General features: G+C 42.4%; 1 protein-coding gene across 4 annotated transcripts in view; it reads left to right on the forward strand.

The window, feature by feature from the left end:
• The window catches only part of bahcc1b (BAH domain and coiled-coil containing 1b), a 67,829-nt gene that overhangs the window by 18,637 nt on the left and 27,084 nt on the right, over positions 1–22,108 (forward strand). For all 4 annotated transcript variants that reach the window (XM_030121864.1, XM_030121863.1, XM_030121866.1 and 1 more), the window contains exons 3-7: positions 12,317–12,469; positions 16,522–16,632; positions 17,563–19,605; positions 20,043–20,154; positions 20,686–20,879. In XM_030121864.1, the coding sequence (XP_029977724.1) occupies positions 12,317–12,469; positions 16,522–16,632; positions 17,563–19,605; positions 20,043–20,154; positions 20,686–20,879 (2,613 nt within the window). The remainder of the gene's footprint in view (positions 1–12,316; positions 12,470–16,521; positions 16,633–17,562; positions 19,606–20,042; positions 20,155–20,685; positions 20,880–22,108) is intronic.

The following is a 22,108-nucleotide window of genomic DNA, read 5'->3' on the forward strand; positions in this document are numbered from 1 at the left end:
GACACGGTTGCAACCACGGCAACCCTTATCGCTGCAACCGACACCTGAGATGGGCCTGGCTTTCATTGGTTTCAGGGTCACATTTATGCCTGACTCATCGTCACTCGAGCTGACTCGTTTGACTCAGCCGGGGCCCTTTTTTTTTCTTTCTCCTCGGCTGTTGTGTTTTGGTTCTCTATTCGATTCATTTCAGCTCTGTTTGACTCATTCATATTGTAATGGCCTCCATTCAGGCAGGTCTATGTCCAGTTTGTTTTGCTGTCAGGGGCTTAGATGGATGGAAGGGGGCTGTAGGTTCATCTGGAGGTGAGGTTAAAGAAGGCAGAGTGGTCTCCTCAATGCTAGACCCTTCAAGTTGTCTGAACCGCTGATTGAACAGATTGGTATGGAAGACAGTTTATTTGCTCCTAAACAGGAAATAGATTTCATATCTTTGTAAGAGTGTGTGAGGGAGGAAGCAAGTAAGAGAAAGAGAGAAGCAGCTGTGTGGAACAGCATGGATCGTTACACAGTGACACACATGAAAGCATTAAGTATATTCAGGAGCCTTCGTTGAATATACATGGAGCTGTGTGCAGCTTTGTATAAGTGTGTATGTTTGTGTGTGTTAGTGTGTGTGAATCCCCACCCATGCTCTTGCCTGAACTGAGAGTATAGTGAGAAAGACAACAAGAAAGAGGGAGAGGGAGAGGGAGAGAGAGAGAGGGAGAGAGAGGAAGAGAGAGAGAGAAAAAAACAACAAAGATCCGTCATCAGTCATTCATGGCTAATCAGTCTCGTGGGACGTGCACACCACACACACACACGCACAAACACACACACACACACACACACACACACACACACACACACACGCAGTGCCGAGGTCCTAATCCTACTGGGACTGCTTGTGCCTCTGTGTGTGCCTGTCTAGATTTTGGATCCTGGCTGATTAGAAGCAAAGTCTCCCTTTTTGCATGTCTCTCCCTCTCTCTACCTCTACTTCTCTCTCTTCTTCCTCTCTCCGTCTCTTCTCCTCTGCGTCTTTGATTGCTAGTAAAGAGTCTCTTCTCCTTCTCTCTATTTTTCTCTCTTGTCTCTTTAATAACCGCCTACTGTCTTTTCCGGTCGTTTTGATGTGTGTTTTTGTAATGTTTGGAAGCATGTGTGCATGCATAATGCAGAGACTTCTTTTGTGTGTGAGTATGCACTTATCTCTGCTTTTGCATGTGTGCTCTTACTTCTGCCTATATGCATGTGTGCTCCTCAGATTTACTTGTGTCTGTGAATGTGTATTCGCATGTCTTGCTTTATCACACCGTCTCAGTGTTGGTCTTGTCTGCGTTTTATCCCCCCTCTCTCTTTCTTTAAGATTTGTCTTTATTTACACAAAATAATGCTTAGTAACATGAATGCTATGGGTGTATTATTAGCATAATTAAATGTAAGACGACAGAGATTTATATTTCACCTAATAGAGAAACACATACAAGGAGACAAACAGCATGGAAAACAACAAAACAGAATGTTTTTCTTCTTCAGCTGAGGAATGCTGATACTTTTTTTGCAACAAAGACAGCTGCTTTACTGATTTTGCCAAAATGTAAGAAAAGATGAAGAGAAAACCACACTGGTAGAAAGGGGAATTTCTGGATATATGATGCTTTTCATGTATGTATGAAAATTGTGGTATGTCATTCAGTGAATATTTAGAACATGGTCTAAACAGTTCTAACAGTCATGAAGAGATATGATTTTAATTATCACAATGTTTAGAAGTATATTTTCTGTAATAAAGTCTAAAATACGGAACATGTAGGTAATGTTGTATATAAAATGATCAAACCTACATTCAAAGAAGAAATCTTGAGTCATCCCCCAAATAATCTCCCATGATTCCACTGAAAGAAGTAATTTATCATAGCTTTATCATAAATATGTAACTGAGCTGATGCCAACTTTGTTGAGATTTTTTAATTACGTACGTGTATACATTTTTTTTTATTGGTTAGTTTGGTAAAGTGCTGCTATTACACAATGAATTTTACCATCAAATAACAACTGACTGTGTTGTGATAAAATAGGGGAGACCTGACATGTTTTCATTGTATTCCTGTTTTCCTCAGCACTGGTATCTCAATGACGTTTTGAGCTACAACTCTAAAACTTTAATAAACCGTACCTACATGTGCGTACTCCAAACTTCACATTTCTGCAAATACATGGATACAAATACATGGAGTTCCCCTTTAGTCAACTTCAGCCCTAATGTTGTGACACATGCTACCTTTATCATAAAACTGCAGCCGGTGCATTGTGCGTTGTAAGGCTATTTGTAACATTTTTTAATGATGTGATGCAACTCATTTCCTTCCTGTCAACCTCTTTTTAACTTCTGTATTAACACAGTGGTTTAGAATTACCACATCATACTTTCATTTAATATCAGTCATATGAGTTTATCTGCACTTGTGTGAGTTATAAACAACATATAGCCCAAGCAGGAAAATATGCTCTTACCTCAGAATTAGATTTCTGTGCATGTGTCCTTGATATCAATCGTGTGTGATCAGTGAGAATATGGTAAGCACTGAAAGGACATAATTGCTTTCAACCAGAGCTGAAATGATTAATCGATTAATTGACTCCAATCGCTAAAAAATTATTTGATCACAATCTTCCTGACTTGAGGCTTTCTTTCTTTCATTTTGCCGCCGCTAAATATTGGTTCCACTGATGTGTTTCACATGGACGCTTATTGTGATGCACATGATGCCAAGATCGACACAAATTTGTATGTTAGTTCCATCTTAACTTGTTAGTAAGTTGGATCCAAATGTGTTGAAGACTGCAGTTCACATATTGTTTATAGATGTCATTTGACTTTGTTGTTGTTTATATCTATCTATCTATCTATCTATCTATCTATCTATCTATCTATCTATCTATCTATCTATCTATCTATCTATCTATCTATCTATCTATCTATCTATCTATCTATACTAGTATAGTGTTGTTATTGCTCTATTTATTTCTATGTAGATAATTTTTTAATATATCCTTTTACTTTGATACTTCTTGTGGTTGTTGTTTCAGCTGGTTGTGGAATGAAGGACAAGTTCAAAAACATGTCTTTTTCACATTTTTATTATTTTTTTTGTTGTTGCCTATTCAAATAATTGAATCAAATTGAAGAAAAATAATTGATAGAGTCATCAATTACAAAAATAATCAATAGCTGCAGCTTTAGCTCCAACTCGCGCCTTGTTCCAACCATACCCAGTCTCCCCTACTCTCCTTTTTTGTCTTGTTTCTCTCTTTTTATCTGAGATTTATTTCAGTCTGTTTCCCTCTACTCCACTGGCTGCTTACTTTCCGTCTCTTTTTATTTTAAACCCCCCCCCCCCCCCCCCCCCCATTTTACCCCTTTATTTCTTCTCTATGAATCCTCCAATAATCTTTTATTCCTGTGTAAACATTACAGCAATGAAGGAATATAAAGAAAGGAAAAACTATGCTGAAATAAGGTCAGACTGGGTTATTCTCACCTGCTTTCTCTCGCTCCCATCCTCCCTCACTTTCTCACTCACCCTCCCTCTCCCCCCTCCTCTCCTCTCTTCCTCCGCTCGCTCCCTTGTTGCCTCTCCCTCTCTCTCGTGTTCGCTGCCTGCTGATCCCGCTCTTCTCATTTGTTCAGTCTCTTCCACCACACGCACACACACACACACACACACACACACACACACACACACACTGACACACACTGACTGTCTTACGCCCCCACACACACACACACGCACATATACACATGCAGACACATACTCGCTGACACCTGCATGTCGAGCAGTTGAGGGTCTAATTTAAGTAAAGTGCTTCTCTAGGAACCACAACCCCTCAACTCACGATGATGGAGGGTGATACGGTGTGGCGTGGTTGAATACACACCCACACACTCGTACCCAGACTCACACACACATCCTGCTCCAGTGATACACAGATACGAGTCTCTGTAGTGTGGGATTGAAGGAAGCACTGTAGATGCCTTGTGAGTAGCATACTGTAATAATAATGTGACATTTGATCCCCTTAGGGAAATTCACCTTTCCTCGGCCGCTGGCAGATCAGACTGCAGAGGGTCAGTTACAGCCATGCCTGAGCTGGTGGGGGGATTTGGTGTCTTGCTCAAGGACACTACAGCAGGGGTGGATACTGTCTGGCTGGCTGGGCTGACATGGATATGGTTGATTGTGGGTTTTGCTGCTGGTTAAAGCATGTCTTCTCCCTCTTCTTTTTCTTCTTCTTCTTCTTCTTCTTCTTCTTCTTCCTCTTCTTCTTCTCCTTCTTCTTTGCCGTGCCACCCTGCTGCTTCGTTTCTGCTTGTGTAGGTGTGTTAGTTTCCATTGCAGTTGCAGCTAACTTTAGATGAAGCGGCAATCGTTGTGCAACCCTGCTACAAATCTGTGATTAGAATCACAAACTTTCATGATAAAAATAGCCTGACAAGCTTTAAGATCAAGGCAAAGTTAAAGCTCATCAAAAACAATAAGAGAGAGTTAATTTTAGATTTGTTTATGACATGTACTGATTAAACAAGGCTGAAAAGCCTCTTCAGCTGAAAGTTTAATAATTTGCAAAATGTTGAACTCCCATTGTGAGAAACTTTTATATAAAAAAAAAAAGCAATAAAAATAGGCTCAATTCATGATCAGCATCATGGACATTTAGATATTATTGGTGTATCATAATTATTCTTAATTATAGCTGATAGCTTAATTAAGAATAAAAATAACCAAATGAAAATCATTTTTTTAGCTTGATCAAACATTGATTTTTCCAAGTCAGTATTTAGTCAATATAATGCTGATTGTCTGGAGAAGAAAAAGGCGATAGCTGATCAATCAATTTGCCTTAATTAGAAACCAGATAAGTGTATAATCACTACAATAAATAATACATCAATAAATACATCAGTAAATCTTAAAATGAATATCAAACTGACCATTAAAAATGAGCTTTTATAAATGCGTCGTTTCTCTCAAAGTACACTGTTGCCCATAAAGTTGGAATACAATATTTTTACCTCTTCTCATCAAATGATCGTGACAATGTGATTTATTCTTGATAGATAAAATGCAACTGGGACTCAGTATGTAATCACTGCACTTGGTCAAAGGTGATCACTGATGTGTATAAGGAGAAATGAAAAGAATATGTCTGAAAACAATATTATTCCAACTTAATGGGAAACAGTGTAATTCTCATTGTGCTAATCATCAGCACCTATTGGAGCCAAGTGTAGATTACAGTCTGTCTCTAATCATTGCAGTGCACATGACTGTTAAGTAAATTTTCAGACTAACAATATTAGCTTCACACACGCTTATTGATCATCTTGACTTTAGTCTTTCAATCTTTGCCTGCATTTCAGCTGCACTATGGTCCTGATTTGCTCAATTTATCAAACAGCCAGTCAAAAAAAAATGAAACGTCAAAAGGTGCAACGTTACACAACATGACAAGTAAAAGTGAAAAAATCCTGGTCTATTTTTTAATGAAATGACCACATCTTGCATGGCTCCTCCTTTTACGGTTAGAGTAACACAGGAGCAAAATGCCAAAGGACTTAGAAAAAACTCTGACACATCAGTAACATCCACTTCCATGATTTTGAGCCATAACTGTAATCAGCAATAAACTGTACGTTAATAAGTAACAGGGTCACAAAAGCCAGTACTAAAGAACATGTGTTTAATGGGGATTGTGTGCTAATGTTCCATAGATATAATATGTAACCAGAAGAGTAGTAAATGTTGATAAGCAGTGAACCTGTATTGTGTTTGAACTTCACTAAATCATATGACACATGAAGAAACACATGTGTATCTGTGCTGTCTCCACTTTTCTCTCAGTTCATGGTGTGTTTTCTGTTAGACTCACCTTGTGCTCTTTCTGCCGTCTTGACCCTGAGGTGTATTTTATCCAGCGGCAGGCACATTCACCTTCAAATCATTAAAGTGTGTGTGTAGGTGTGTGTGGGTGAATGTGTGTGTTTGCTGTGGCTGCAGCCTGACCGGACCGCAGAGACTTGGCACAGATACGCCAGACGGGGAGGGGGGGGACGACCAGAACTCCCAGAACAAGCTTCCTTACTGTTTACCAGAGCTGCAGAGCTACTTGTGGAGGTGTGTGTGTGTGAGTATGTGTGGGAAGGGATGCTGGTCAATACACTCACATCTTCCCACATACATACACACAAGCAAGAAGACAGAATTGCATTACTGGCTCTCACCGCAGGCTTTCCTGAAATATCAGCAACCTTATGCTTTTAATTAAAGTGTGTGTGTGTGTGTGTGTGTGTGTGTGTGTGTGTGTGTGTGTGTGTGTGTGTGTGTGGACCTGCACGTATCATTTGTGCCTCATTCTGACCCAGGCAGGAGAATGAGTCTCGTATGACCCCTTTTCCCCAAATTCCCCGTTTTCTTTGGTGAAACATGGAAAAACTTACTCCGACAGCCCCCCCTTCCCTCCTTCCTGCTTCCTAAGAATCTCATGTGTTGTGTGTTCCTGCTCTCAAGAACCATATATGGGCTTTCCTCTTGTCATGGGTAGGTGGGTGTGTTGTGTCCAAAAAGTCTTGTTGTTAAAAAAAAAAAAAAAAAAAGAAGGTAGGAACGTTTTCCTTCTCACTTGTAGTTTAGTGGGGCAATTGTGGGCCACGTACGCCAATGGAAAACTGGATTTACTGTTTTTTTTGGGGTTTTTTTTCATCTGGAACTAGTTTGACACAAGGTGCAACGGCGTACGTTTTCTTTCCTTTTAGTTTAATACCTCCTGATTTCATCCTGCTTTTTATTTCCTGTCATTGTCAGGGAGTCACAGGCAGGAGATGATGTATCTTTTAGTAACAGCTGGAGTAAATGCACATGTGTAGGTTCTACTATATCAGGTGATGTTACTGGAGTAGACTCATGCATGGTGGAGAGACAGTAGCTGAGACATAGAAAAAATGTGTGCATGTGTGTGTGCGCATGTGTGTGTGTGTGAGGATGGTGAGGCTCCGGTCCGCAGCCTGGGAGTCAAGCTTTGAGCTGTGCTGTTCATAGTCTGCTGATTTATGCGCCTCACAGGGAAATCTCTCATTTGTAGCTCTTTCATCTCATTTTTCCCTTCCTCTCTTTCTCTCACTCTCCCTTTCTGTTTCACTGTCCTCTCTCTTCTTCCTGCTGTAATGTGATTCAGTACAGCCGCTTGTCCCAGGCGACGTGCCATGCTTTGCTTGCACACCCTGCTCTCTCTAACATGAATGAGTCAAGAGGAATCGTTGATGAATAATAAGATAGAGCAGAAGGAAAATGCTATCTGGATCTAGTCGAGCAAAAGAACTCCTTTTCTCCCCTGAACGTATTCTTTGTAAGCACCGCTCGAGCGCTTACTCACACATTGAATGTGTTTGTGTCCCCAGTGCCATAATGCTTTTATGGACCTGTGTGTGTGTATATATTTGTGAGTGTGTGTGTGTGTGTGTGTGTGTGTGTGTGTGAGCCTAAGCGCTTTCCACGACTGCCTTGTTTGAGTAGCCCTGTCACTTGTGCAATTCCGTGGTGTCAAAACAGATCAGAAAGGTCTGGCTTGACTCCTGACCCTAAATACACACACATACACACACACACCCACACACACACACACCCACACCCACACACACACACACACTGAAGGCTCGGTGCCAGGGCCCTTGGTGGTTGGAGGCTTATGAAAGGGTCGGACTGACGAGAGGTTGCCAAGTGTACGGCAATAAGCGTAACAGCCAAGCTAACGAGAGTCAGAACCTCTGACACACACACACATGCTGAGACCATACTGTCAGGCTCTCAAGCGCCCTCAGTGGCAAAAGACACTGTGTGTGTGTGTGTGTGTGTGTGTGTGTATGTGTGTGTGTGACAGAGTTCAGTAGATCAGTGTGTGGACAGAGGCTTTTGTTAATCGGGAAATGTGACAATGGAACACGAGAGGATATTGATCTTCAATTGGACAGACATTGATTTAACTTGTCATCCCTCCAGGTGTGTGTGTGTGTGTGTGAGTGTGTGTGTGTGAGTGTGTGTGTATATTGATTAACAGCACTCCATTCAGAAAAGAATATCTTTCCATAAATTTATCTTTATTTTTTTTGTCTTTTATCACCCACAGTGCCAGTGTCTTCCTTTCTTCTTCTCCTCTTCCTCTTCTTCTTCTTCTTCTTCTTCTTCTTCTTCTTCCTCTTCTCCTTGCCCCACCTCCCTTTCTCTCTTTAAAAAAGTGAGAAACCTTGGGACATTCTGGCCTGTTGTCTGTTTTGTTTCACCATAGATTTCATCAAGCACTCTTGAGCAGCTGCTGAGACAAACACACAAAAGAGGGTGCAGAGTTTTTTTTTTCTTTTTTCACGCCGTTTTCTTTTTTCTTTGGCTTGTTCAACATACTGCATACACTACATATCAGATGGTCTGAAAAATGAAATCTGTTATAATCCAAAAATGAGAAAATAACCTTGACGTTTTTGGATGGTTTTCGATTTTTTTTTTTAATTCTTTCTTTGGATTTTGCATGAAAGCCTATACCCTGTTTCTTTTTCTAAAGACGACTGCCAAGCATTTTGAGCAGACCTGATTGATCCATCTTTAATTAAAATAGTGTGCCTTAAAGGTGTGAAAACATGAGAGCACCCATAGGAGATGCAGCACTTCTTGCACAATTTGAGCCAGTTTTTTTTTTTTTTTTCTCAACTTTTATCAGTTGGGGTTAAATGAAAAATTCCATGCTAAACCATTCCCACACTACCAAAGGTGTTATTTTATTCACCCTCTAAAGCAGAGATGGTGTAACATTTTTGTGGAGAATTTGGTTTCTCTTTTTTCCCTTTGTAGATAAATGTCTCCTTGTATGACTATAAAAAAAATAGCATCTTCCTCCCTTTGGTTGTTTAATTCTGAGGCACTGACACCAAATCCTGACATTTATACTGTTGAATCTTCAGATTTGCTGCTATCAGACTCCATTGTGGCTGAACTGGAAATAACGGCAACATCCCAAAATTTATGTTTGGCCTGTTATCCATGAGAATACCAAAAATATGCCAAGCAGCAAAACCTGCCCAGAAAAGCAAGGCACATATCCAGTACTTCTTTTTTTAAAAGCAGTGTTTAAGTGTTTTTGAGTGGATTTTCCCCTCAGCAAATCACATTACTTTCAATCATAAATAAACTAAAGCAGATTTCGCTCACTGTAAGTACAGCTGACTGTATTAGTGTGAATAAAAACTCATAATTCTGATTTTTATTACCTTGGATTGTCAACATCGTAAGGATTCGCTGCCTGTTTGTTGACACACTTTTCCAAGTCATGATGCCAACTGGGAAAAATGGGAGGCAAACACATTTTCTACTTTAATTACCACTATGGAGTCTGAATTGAGCTGTTTTCTCAGGCAGCAGCTTGTATTTATGGTAAATAACATATGCACATGCAGCAAAACGTGGGGAATAATCATGACATTAGTCGGGTCAGAGTTGAATTTTTGACAAATATCGGTTGATTAGAAAATTAAAACCGCTGACAAGCACAGATTAAATGAGATCTCTGTGTATTTTCTTTGTCTCGTTTATCGTTCCTCTGACAAATCTCATCACTTGTGGCTAATTCAGTCTGTTTGCATTCGTCATTTGATTCAGTGAGGTTGTTTCTGCTCTGAGCTACGGGAAACTATGAAAGGATGCAGCGGTGACAGATGGAAAGGGAATGTGCGGATAAGGATAAAACAAAGGCGGAAACATAGGGCAGGAAGAGAAAACAGGAGGGGAAAAAAAAGAGGAACAGAAATAAGGTTTACGTTAGTGCCTGGCCTCTGTGATGATTTTCCATATCAACAGGCCAGAGGGAGTGGGCAAAATATGATTTTCTCTTCAACTTGCCAACAGAAAACAGACAGAGAAATGGGAAGGAGGGAGGTGACAGGAAAGGGGGAAAGGGTAGACAAGGAAAGAGATGAGTAAACGGAAAAAAAATGGGGGAATGGGGGAAGGGTGGAGAGAGATTAAAGAACAGCTGTTGGAAGAAACGCAACCAGGAATGCTATGTATTTATCAGGAAAGTTCCTGATAAACATCACTACTGTTGGAGATCAGCGTAACAAATTTTTTGAAATGTCTTCTTTAATACGAGTTAACTTTTATGGCCCCTGGGAGGTACTTTGAGATGCCTCATCTAATTCCAAAAATGCATGGCCGCTCAGCTGAGAACTCGTTCTTTCCCATTGTCTGGCCGTAGAAACACACACATGAGGTGCAGGGCAGCAGAGTGTGTGTCATTCTCTATGCCTCACGTGTGTGCCTACGTTGCCAGGGGGCCTTGTGAAACCAGCCTTATATGAGCTGTGTTTTATTATGACTGGCTCAAAGGCCACTGATCTACAGTTGTACAAGACAGGATTTAGAGCAAAAGGGGGAAGAAATGTAAAAATATCCTGTCTGAGAGGGGTTGAGAGAGACAGAAACAGAGAAAATAAATGTCTTGGCCCAGTCTTTTTTTTTTTTTTTCCTTTCGGTTTTATTATGACTGCAGACAGTGAAAATATCAAGAGCAAAACATGGAGTGATTTGTGCTTTTAAAACATCTCAGTACAGTCGGTGTGTGTCTGTGTGGATGCATGAGCTCGTCTTTCAATGCTTTAGATCCAGCTGTACAAATCCACACACTCTTTGCTGATTTGTCTCTCGATGCACTGCTGCACCACCACCACCACCCATCTTGATTCATCCCATGCCCTCCTACAAGTGTGTGTGTGTATATGTAAGAGAGAGAGAGAGAGAGAGAGAGAGAGAGAGAGAGAGAGAGAGAGAGAGAGAGAGAGAGAGAGAGAGAGAGAGAAACAGATTGGCAGACAGTTGAAGGCACTTGTGGTTGTGGTTGTTAGGGCGTCGGGTCGTGGTTGAGGTGAGGGTACAGTACATGTACATGTGCATGTGTTCTTTTGTGTGTGTGTGACTCAAATGCGGACTGTTGTGGTTGTGGTAATTGTCTCTGATGCGAGGCAGCATTTATGGGTAACGACCCAGCCCGCCACCTCTCTCTCTCTCTTTTTCTATTTCTCTCTCGCTCACATACGCACACAGTCTTTTCTCTTGCTCCATCCAGTGACTAATTACCTGATTCCCTGTGGATTTGTTTCCTCCTTCCCCTACAACTGTTCGGGTTGTTCCTCTAAATGAGAGCATGCTGATAACTGGAGATACATCCAAACTGAGCCAAAGTGAATGGAGCATGTTTTAAAACTCTTACAGGAATCAGTCTGTTTTCAGAAACTGGGACTGACTATGCCTGCTCTTCAAGTTAGGTTTTCACGTAGAGTTCCAATCTATGCCTCATAAGTGACTTTTTTTTTTTTTTTAGGTGAAATCTACAGCAAAGTGCTCACTTCTGCTTGTTGTCAGCCACTTTCAGTTTTAGACTCTTTGCTGCATCTCTTCTTCATTTTGTCATTTCTAAATATGCAAACAAGGATTGTAAGTGAAATAAAGTCTTCTTCTCTCACGGTGGTGTCTGCCTTCCATCAGACTTTCCAAACTAGCTTCTGCAGAAACTGAACTTCTCTGAAATAATCTAGTTTTTTCCCTTATCATTGTTTTTTAGGGGAAAATCAGATATGTATGTCATGTGAGGAGAAAAAAACAGAATTGGGACAGTTACAGCTGCAGTGTGAACATAGCTTGAAGGGATTAATTTCTCAAGGGCAGGTCACATAATTTAATTTTTTTTTCTTTTTTTTCCCAGCACTACTCAGTAATATTAATACCATCCAGATCTGTCATGTCTGACTTTCTACCTTCTACCAGAAAACATATCCTTCTGTGGTTTCCACATGGGTGCTCTGATAGGTTTGGATATTTTACTGACATTAAGGTCGGAGTTCTGGCCTCTGCTACTGGACACTGACTGCGCTGATACTGTATTTGAAAGAGAAGGCTGATGATGGTTCTTTTGCAAGCAACATTAATGGAATTTGTGGGTTTGTGTTATAAATATTGAGTGATATGCATCAGCAAACATGTAGATAAATCCATTAAACTGAAGTTGCACTGTTGCTTCTTTACAAAACAGCTGAAGCATAACAGTATTTGTCACTGATATTCTGTTTTTGTAACTTTTCATCTGAGGTTACATCTGTTCTCTGTCTCTCTAAACACTCTTTGTGCCTTTTGTTGGTGTGGTTTACTCATTGGCACCTGAGTAGACTTATTTCCTGACTGCTCTCTCACCCAGATACACCACTCTAACCTCCAGTCTGTCTCTCCGGATCTCTCAGGTGCTTCCTTCATGGGTTCCTTCCTGACCAGCAGTTTGGGGTCACCTTCCTCTCACCCACCTCACCCCTCAGGACCCGCTGCTTCCCCATCCTCCCCCTCCTACAGACCCCACTCAAGCGCCTCCTCTATCTGGTTCCCCCATTCACATGAAGGTAAGACACACAAATACACACATACACACACATTCACACACATACATAGGATACAGCCCGAAGTGTTTGGGGTCTCTGGTTAATCCAAGGTCTTGGTGTGGGATTAGATCGAGATGGAGCCATTAAGTGGTTTAACCAACACTGAGCTGAGGCCAAACAGGAGCAGCAATGACGCCTGAGATGATGCTACTTATAGACACTCACACACACGTGTCTTTTTCTGGCTTTGAATGTCAGCATGTGGCTTTGTGTTTGCGGCTGTTTTCTAGTTCACAACTCGAGGACCATCTTAAAACTGGTGCACAACCAAAACCTTCCTGTTCCTCTCACCACCCACATCACATAAACATGCAAACAAACACAAATACACACCTTTATGTAGAATAGAAATACACACACAGGGTGTTCCAGTGTATCACTCGCTACCAATAAGCCTTCTTCTTTGCTTCTTACACTCAGGCATCTCCTAACATCCCCTGATTCTCATCTAGGGGTGAGTTTTAAGTTTCATGAGCCCCCGTACCCCCCTTTCACACAGGCACACACACACACATGAAACTTACCCCATTTCTACCATCCAGTCCCACTCACAAACCCCCCTCCCCCTTTGACCGCAGCCCCACCCTCTGGGCCCCTTCTGGGCTAACCGACCTCTAACGGCCCCCTTCCTGATCAGACACACACTTACTCTCACACACTCTTAAAAATGTGCGCATCCACATGCATCATGTCCTCTTTTTGACTGTTAACCGTTTGTGGTCATAGAGTGAGCTTGACTCAGTTATCTATCCCTTCCGGGGTGCACGTGCATATGTTAATATGTACGTTAGAGGAGTTCTTTTCCGACAAAGAAATGGGTCTGAAGAGATAACCCTGAAAAAGCCTTCAGCAGAAAGATTGCTTCCGTCACGTGCACAGTTTCACAACTAACGGAAAACGGTCAGAAATGACACATTTCACAAGTTCATTAGAAAACACCTGCAGTTTTAAGTATGAAGGTCTATTCAAACAATGTTGCTGCAGAGTAAAATGGAAAACATGCATTTTTAAATCATAAGGTAAACTGATACTTAAAGTTTGACCATGAAAATATCTAAGTGACAGTCACACTAACAGATGACAGTGATGTTTTCCAGTGTTATTGCAGGAGAAGAATGGGAGTAATTAATAACATGAATAACAACTGAATTCTTTTAATGTGAGCCTGCGTTTGGTTCCAATAATGTTGATGTTGGCTAACAGGAATGACTTACTGGAACATTTCAATGGAAGTGAGGCATCATCAATGTTAGTAGCAACACCTGTGCTCCTCCTGTTATGACAAGTCCAAATGTCACAGAAAAGGTTTATTCTCACTTCTTTTATTACTGGAATTTTCTCCTCACCACTCATTCTACAAATGAACCGTGTGAAGTTTGTTACTATACTGGCTTGTCATGACACACATAGGGAATCAAGGTTATCATCAGTCGCTACAATGTGGACATTATTTGAAGTGTGTGTGTGCATTATATATATATATATATATATATATATATATATATATATATATATATATGTATATATATATATATATATAAATTGTTATATTATACTATATACAAGCGAGAGAGTCCTAGATAGGGACTAGACAGGGAGTCTAGTTTTCTCTGAAGAGAGTTGTTACAAAACTGTTTTTATTTCCGTCCTTTAACTTTTAATTTGTCTCGTCCTGTCAGTGGAAGTGTGCATACCAGAATTTAATTTGGGCAAATAAGGCAAACACACTGCATCTCACTCATGCAGAGAGAACACTTCTTTACTGTAGCCCAAATTTGTGATTTAGGCTCGTAAGAGAAACTCATAAGAGCTGTGTCTTTACATTGAAATCTCTCTTAATACAGCTTTAAAGCTTGAAAGGAGACAAGAGTTTTGTTTGTACAACTGCCTCATTTGTAGCTCATCGAGCGATAAATAGCAACTGTTAAGCCCTGAAAATGAGCGCTAATGTCGCCCACAGTGACTGTCTTAAATCAGATTCATAGAAAGAGTCGGAGGCAGGGCTTCAATGTGAACGCGAGAGAGAGCAGCGGCGGTGAAAAGAGACTAAGGATGTGTGTGTTGAGGGATAATGTGTGTGCCTATCAGACAGATTTTGTGTCTGTGTGGCTCAGCTTTGATGTTTTAACACACACACATACACGTGTGTGCGCACACTCTGCTGCACGATCACACGCACACACACTACAAATGATTGTTTTTAAGAATTCAAGCCAGGGAGCTCCGGGAGGCGGCCTGCCAGCTGGCTACGGTCCAGAGAGTGGAGCGTAGCCAGCACAGGGAGAAGAAACCTGGCCGATACACACACCACACACGCACACACACACACACACACACACACACACACACACACATTCACAAAGAAATGCACAGGGTCTGAAAAAACAACACATATTCCCTCACACTCTCTTTTTCTCTCTTTCCCAACCACCTATCCTCTCCCTCTTCCACACCTGTCCTGGTTTTTGTCTCCTCTCTCATGTGCTTTCACTCCTCTCCTTACCTCCCTTTTCCTCTGTCCTCTCATCTCCGCCATCTCAAAGCTCGCCACTTCCTTTTCACTTCCTCCTTCATCTTCCATCCCCCCCTCACTCACTCACACATACACACACACTCACCCTACACACATGCATACTGCTTTTTTTCCTCTCCATAAACCTCACAACAGCACCAGATTGGGGGCTTTTCATATTGACAGCCCTGTTCTTCTGGCGTTTCCCGTATTTCCACATGCCTTTCGTTCGTTTATTCAGTCCCTAACCTCTCGCTTTCTTAGTTTCCTCCTTCCCTCTCTTCTCTCGTTTCTTTCCTTTCTCTGATGTCCCTCTCCCGTCTTTGTTCCCCTCTTCTTATTTCTCATCTCCCCTCCCTCCTGCCCTCCCTCCCCTCCTGAGTTTTATCACTCATCATTACCCGGGGGATTGGCTTTAGATGGCTGATAGAGCCTTTTGGCTAATTGTCGCCATTTAGATTCACTGGTTGTTAACCAGTCAGAGTAATCACACACACACACATTTTGTACACATTCACACAGTTACATTGCAGCATGAACATGCAGACATGCTGAGCCACCACCATCACCCCCCACACACACACTCACATGCTGGGAGCAGTGAGGGGGTGTTGGTGGTTTTGCAGTGCGACTGTGGAATGCGTAGGATGAGTTTTTATGGAGTGCTGTTTACTTTGGCCACCACCGTTAAACTTTTAACGGCTGCCAATTAACGGGCCGGCAAGGACACTCTGTGGGGCATGAAACCAGCTGCTGGAGAACACACACATTCACACACGTACACACACAAACACAATCCAGGCCTTTTGGCCCTGTAATGGAGAGATATGTGCCTCCTGTGTGCGCTGTATGTTTGTGGACTTGTGTGTGTGCATAGGTCTGCGATGATTTTGCTGCTTTTTTCCCCCCCGAATAAAACCCTATCTCATGCTTTTCACACACACACACACACAAACACACACACACACACACACACACCAATTCAGACCCACAGCCATCCCCACACACCCATCCACCCCCAGCAAAACACAACCACCAAGACCTCCTGGATCCCACGATGCAGTTCAACGTCCTTGAAGACGAGGAACAGAGTGGAACGACCATTTACCTCCCACTGACCTCCTGGGAGAACTCTGTGTGTCTGTTTTAAAGAAGGGGGTGCTGCGATGGTCATACTATTTGTCTTGGGTTTGAGAAAAATGTGTTTTGTAGAAGAGCAAATTCCATTCAGTTAAATGCTGCAAACAGTTGGCAGTAACTGTCTGCTGTGGTTTTTGTCACCACTTTGTCCACTGTAAATAATGTCAACTCATGTGGCGTGTTTGTGCAAAAGTGCATTTATGGTGAAAGTAGCAGTAACTGGCTATATTTTTCCTGTGTTTTCCCAAAATGGCCCCATTTCATGATAGATTGTAGAGATAAACTGTTTGTTTAGAGGGCTGCTGAATGTCATCGCTGCAGAGAAACATCAATTCTTTTTCTGTCTCCCTCCCTCTGACAGGGTACCCCAGCTATTCAGGAAGTCTTGCTTCTCCTTTTCTCCCCATGAGTCCTCTCGATCACCATAGCAACGGTCTCTATGGACAGCACCGCTTCTATGAAACTCAAAAAGGTAGGTGTTGGTATCCGTGTGTGATTAACAGAATGGAAGAACTAGTTTAATGTATATTTTCACAAACTGCTTAATCAGCACTCATCCTGTTAGTATGAACAGCTGGTAGCTCATAATACAGGTTTTTCAGGTGGAAACTTATTTATTTTTTCTGTTTATCACTTGTAATCACTTGTATCACTATGTCATCATTTGGATATTACACTGCCTGGCCAAAAAAAAAGTCGCACATGCATCAGTTAGAGTTAAATAACTTGTTACATCTGAAACGTTATTAACCACTGCAGTACTTACCTATGGAAGGATCTGAACTACAGGCAGTTCCTGTTTTTTTTGGTCAGCCTGTTTATTAGACTCTAACTGATGCAGTAAGTAGCCTCTCATTTCTTTAACGTCAAAAAGACTGGACAATGCCAGGACTGATCGGGATCATCAGGCTTGTGACAGAATGGTTCAGGGAGAATGCGACATCATTTGCACACATGGATTAGCCACCATGAAGTACAGTCTCTAATTGGGGATGTGATGAAGACTTGATGCAGTGGTCCACTTCTCCATCTTCAATAATCAAAAATTAATGCAGCTTTGGATGGAAAAAATATTATGAACCTTATTGTGACACTACTGTACATAAGCATTATGTGGCAAAAAAGATGTGTCAGTGAATGTCTCCTGTAATCAAAGCAAAGGTGGTGCAGTGAAATATTGCATGCGCAACTTTTTTTTGTCCAGGCAGTGTATAATGTGATCATATTAGCTGCAAAAACAATTTAATGAATTGAATCAAAGTTGTGCTTGAAACAGCCATATTTATGGTGAATCCTGTTGGCCTTGTTGATCCTTTCTAGCTTAACACCTAACCCTTAGACTAGCTCAGAGTTAATAACTCATCTCAAGGTTTGTAACTTTACTTGTTACTTTTCTTTCCAGATCATTTCTACCTGAGAGGCCTTCCTCCCCAGCCCCCTCTGCTCTCCACCAATCACAGCCTCCCTCCACTGTCCAGGACTGCCCCGGGCCACCCGCTTGGCTCATGCAGCCGAGAGACTGACAATGGTGGAGGAGGTGTGCAAAAAACCACCAAGGAAATTGGTGACAAAGTGGTTTCATCTGTGTCAAAGGAAAAAGAGCGATCGTCCAGCAAGGAGCGGCACCAGGAAAACAAAGACAAACATCAGCTCCATCACCACCATCCTCACCAGACAAATCCTTCCACAACCTCATCCAGCCACCACCAAACTCACCCCCATCACGTCCTTCTCCCGCACCTGACACCCCACAACAGGGAGGAAGACCACAGACATGCCCTGGAGCGGCACAAAGAGTTCAGAGACAGTGACTTGGGTAATCAGGGGATGAAACATATGAGTGCCTGTAAATTGTCCACTGTTTCGGGGGTAGAGACTGGCTCTGGGGTAGGAAAGGGGGGAGCTCTGAGCAGCTGTAGTGGTGGTGGGGTAGGCAGACCTCCATCTGGAGGCAGTAGGCGCTGTTCCAAGGATGGACCAATGAATGGTGAGATGAGGATCAGTGAATCCTCAACTTCCTCCTCTGAATGTATGAGAAAGGGAGCATCTACAGCGACTGCCATCTTGGCACCTCCAACTCCCCACTCTGTGGCCTCTTACTCCATGCCTCCACCTCCTCCTCCACCACCTCCTCCTCATGCCTTACACATTGGCTCCACAATGACAGGAGGATGGCTGCATCCCGCACACCATCATCCTCATCCTGAATTTTATTGCCCCCCTGCTCCTCTTACACTGATGCCCTCCAAAGATCCGGCATCAACCTCCAGAGGGTCTGGCAGAGAAGCGAAAATATCTGGTCCAACTTATGTCCCCTCAGTGGGGCCCCTAGGGGACCTGGCAGTCCCTGACTGTCGTGGAGCAGGTGGAGGTGGGAGGAAGGGGGATGACAATAGTGGAGAAGGATCTTATGAAAGTCCCTCTCATCAACTCAGCCAACTTAGTAGTTGTCAGAGAAAGGAAAAATCATACCAGCAGCAGCTGGATTACAGTAAGGCTGACAAACCACCTGACTGGAGCCAACAGACACAACACTTCAGCAAACACAGCACTAACCTGGGCTCTCAGCCTGAGTTGCGGTCCTGCAGCCTGGAAACATCCACATCCTGCCGAGATGTCGAGGTTGTGGACGACGTTTACCGGCCCTCCCTCCCACCGGATGTCCAGGGGACACATGTTGGATCTGGTCAAGGCACAACCAAGAACAGCCCAGACACCAGCACTCCTCCCTTCAGGGACTGTTCCCACTCAGGTCCTCATCCTGATGGAAGGTTGGGGTCAGGGGCAGCAGTTCAGAGGGAGGGACAAAAGGTTGCTAGGATACGACACCAGCAGCACAGCAGCCATGGGGCAAGTACAGAGGAGAGGGGCAGAGATGGGGGTCAAACAGCACCATCCTGGGGGGCCCGAGGGGGTCACCAAGAGGACCAGAGAAAAGGCTCCCTTCATGCATCAACTTGCAATAGTGAAATTAGAGGGCTGAGTAATAGAGCTCCAAGCAGCGACCATAGCCAAGCCCATTCTCAACCGCCTCCATCTTTGTCCCACTCTTCATCGCACACCACAGAAGGGGAGGGCAGCGCAATGAAGAACCTAATGAACTACAGCACCCAGCAGCCTTCACTGCTGCCTCAGCGAAGCCCTTTTGGAGGTCTGGGCTGTCTCAAGCAGGGTGGAGAGAGATCAGAAAAAGGGGACAGAGGAGGAGGTAAAAGCAACACCTCCCTGCAAGAACCTCCCAAACAGTCGCTCCCTCCTCGCCGAGGCTCCACTAATGAGGGAGAGAGGGGGGACAGAGGTGGGAAGGAGGCAGGGGAGTCTGGAGAGGGGGAGGTGCGACAGCCTCCAGTGGGTATTGCAGTTGCGGTAGCTCGACCCCCCCATCGTTCTCCTGACAGCGCCCCTGGACACAGTCGACAGGGCAGGGTGCTGCCCAGCATGAAAGGTCAGACATCATTTATGCTTCTTGCACTGAAAGTCAATTAATTCTATTTCTGTGGTCTTGACTATGTTAAATGAAAGGTGCTGTAAAACATTTAACAGAGACTTAATAGTGTTTTGCATTTCTTAATAGGTGACCAAATACAGACAATGTTGCACAGTATCATTAAGATATTAAAATGTTTAACAGGAAATGTTAAAACTTTCTTCATATAGAATCCTTATATGGTGTAGAAACAGTAATGGTTAAGGTTACAACTGTCAAAATACACCATTGGTCAGCCTCTACTGTAAATGTCATAATATTGAAAATGTTTTCAAAGTTTCTGAGCATACAAAGAAAAATATTTGAAGAACATGTCTGTCAAAAACAATGTCATCAACTCATACATTTGATTGATAGGTAGTTGCTTTATATATGTTACTGTTATATTGAATCAGGGGTGTCGCGTGCTGTGTATCCTCTGGGTCGAGAACCGGATGAGAGGAAGAGGCTGGCAGAAGAACAGATCAGTCTTCATCACCTGGACAGAGACAGAGAAATGATCATCAGGTGCAGTTAAATTCACAAATCGACACATATACTACAGTCACAGACACACACACGTGTAGAGGAGCATCTTTCCGTCTCTGTCTCATCTGATAAGCTGCAGTTCTTTTATTCTCTGCATCTCTCTCCCTGTCTAAGGCTGTGCTTCTCTTTTCTCTCATCCCCTCTCTCCATTTACTCTCCTCACCCTTTGATGTGGTATTTCTGTACCCCCTCTCTCTTCCTCTCTCTCTTTCTATCTGAGATGAGATGTGGTGCATTAATGTTACTGGGACTAATACGGATGTCTCTGAAGTATCAGGCGCTTATTATGTAGTCATATTAAGGGAAGAAAACATATAATGAGAACTCATAGGCCAGGCACAAGATGATGGCTGCTCGTGTTGCCTTCGCATTTCCTTTTCTTGATGATTATAATGGTAGTAGTGGTAATGAAGATGACAAGGATGAAGATAATGATCATAATGATGGTGATGACAATAAGGAGGATAATGACGATAATGACAAAGTTTATCCCATGTGCTGTCATGGCAGGGAAAACAAGGATCGCGTTGAGTTCGCCAGGATCCACCCATCTAGTAGTTGCCATGGTGACCTGACCTCTCACCTCTTGGTTCATGGAGGAGCCAGCCAGTTAGGGGCAGACCCATCTGCACACGCTCACCAAGCTCACCACCACTGGATGCAGAGGACAGGAAGTCCGTCCCTCTGGATGGGCCATTCATACAGTGAGTAAAAAGAAGAGACAGCATGGGATGTTTATGGCCATGAAGATGTTAAATATAAAATACTGTATGTATTTTGACTTTAATGGATTAAAATATCTAAAGACAAATAGGTCAATGTTGTGTATTTTGTTGACTTGTGTAGTCACACTATATCATGTTTTCAGTAATGTTCAAGATTAGAGAAATGTGTAATTTTATTTACTGTACAAGCCAGTTTTATTTGACCTGTTAATCATATCCGTCATATCACCTTTACTTGCATCAAGTTCAATAGAATGAAATGACGTAATGCAAATATAAGATGATCAAACTAATAGAGTTTCACCTTTGATAAAAACATAATGGCTAACCTGGACTCAGAGAGGTTAAACTTGTGTTGCATCACAGTGAGTCAAAGGTATCAGTTCTCCCCAATTATCTCCTAATATTTCCAACAATTAGTCTTGTGGAACAGCAGAGTAGATTTGGTACTCAGGGTGGTAGAGATTAGTAATGTGATCTTTGAGTTTGACTATTTTTTTTTTTATCTTTTCAATTTTCAATGGCATAAAGAAGAAAAGTGAATATATAACAGACTGTAAATGGACCCTCCTGTTACAAAACCCCAACTGTCACTTGTCTCACAAAACAATCATTAATTCTTTTCAGGAGGCAACATAATTTTCTAGTATATGGATAACATGCTAAAGACTATCACAGGTCAGCTGATTGTAATGAAGGCAAATGGAGCAAAGAAACTTTTCTCATAGCGCTCCATTCAGACAGAAGATCCTTTCGTTTCCCATTGGAGATCCTATGGATGTGATGTAGATGTGACATCACTTTTGTAGAGATTACCACATTTAATATGAATAATATTTTAATACAAATTCATATCTGTGTTTTTCCATTGTCAGGTGAAATGGAATTTTAACTTCTTTGGTTGAACTCCTTTCTTGGTCCCATGTCCTTCCCCAACACCCCCTACTGTATGTAAATACAAAGTAACAAAGGGTCACTGTAAAACGGGGCCACCACTCAATCAAAAGGCTCTTTGAAGAGACTGGAGGTGTCACCTGACCTGACCTGATGAGATCCACCCTATAAAGGTGGACCTTGCCAGTAGTTAGGTGTCTTTTCTTCACAGTCACTGCCCGTGTGCAGAACTGAAGATTCTTTGCAAAGAAATAAAAACCTTGTTGTTCGGCAGAAGTCTCTATTTCATTATTCACCAGCAGCAGAGAAAAATT

This window comes from Sphaeramia orbicularis, chromosome 19 (genome assembly GCF_902148855.1).
Source record: "Sphaeramia orbicularis chromosome 19, fSphaOr1.1, whole genome shotgun sequence".
Taxonomy (NCBI): Eukaryota; Metazoa; Chordata; class Actinopteri; order Kurtiformes; family Apogonidae; genus Sphaeramia; species Sphaeramia orbicularis.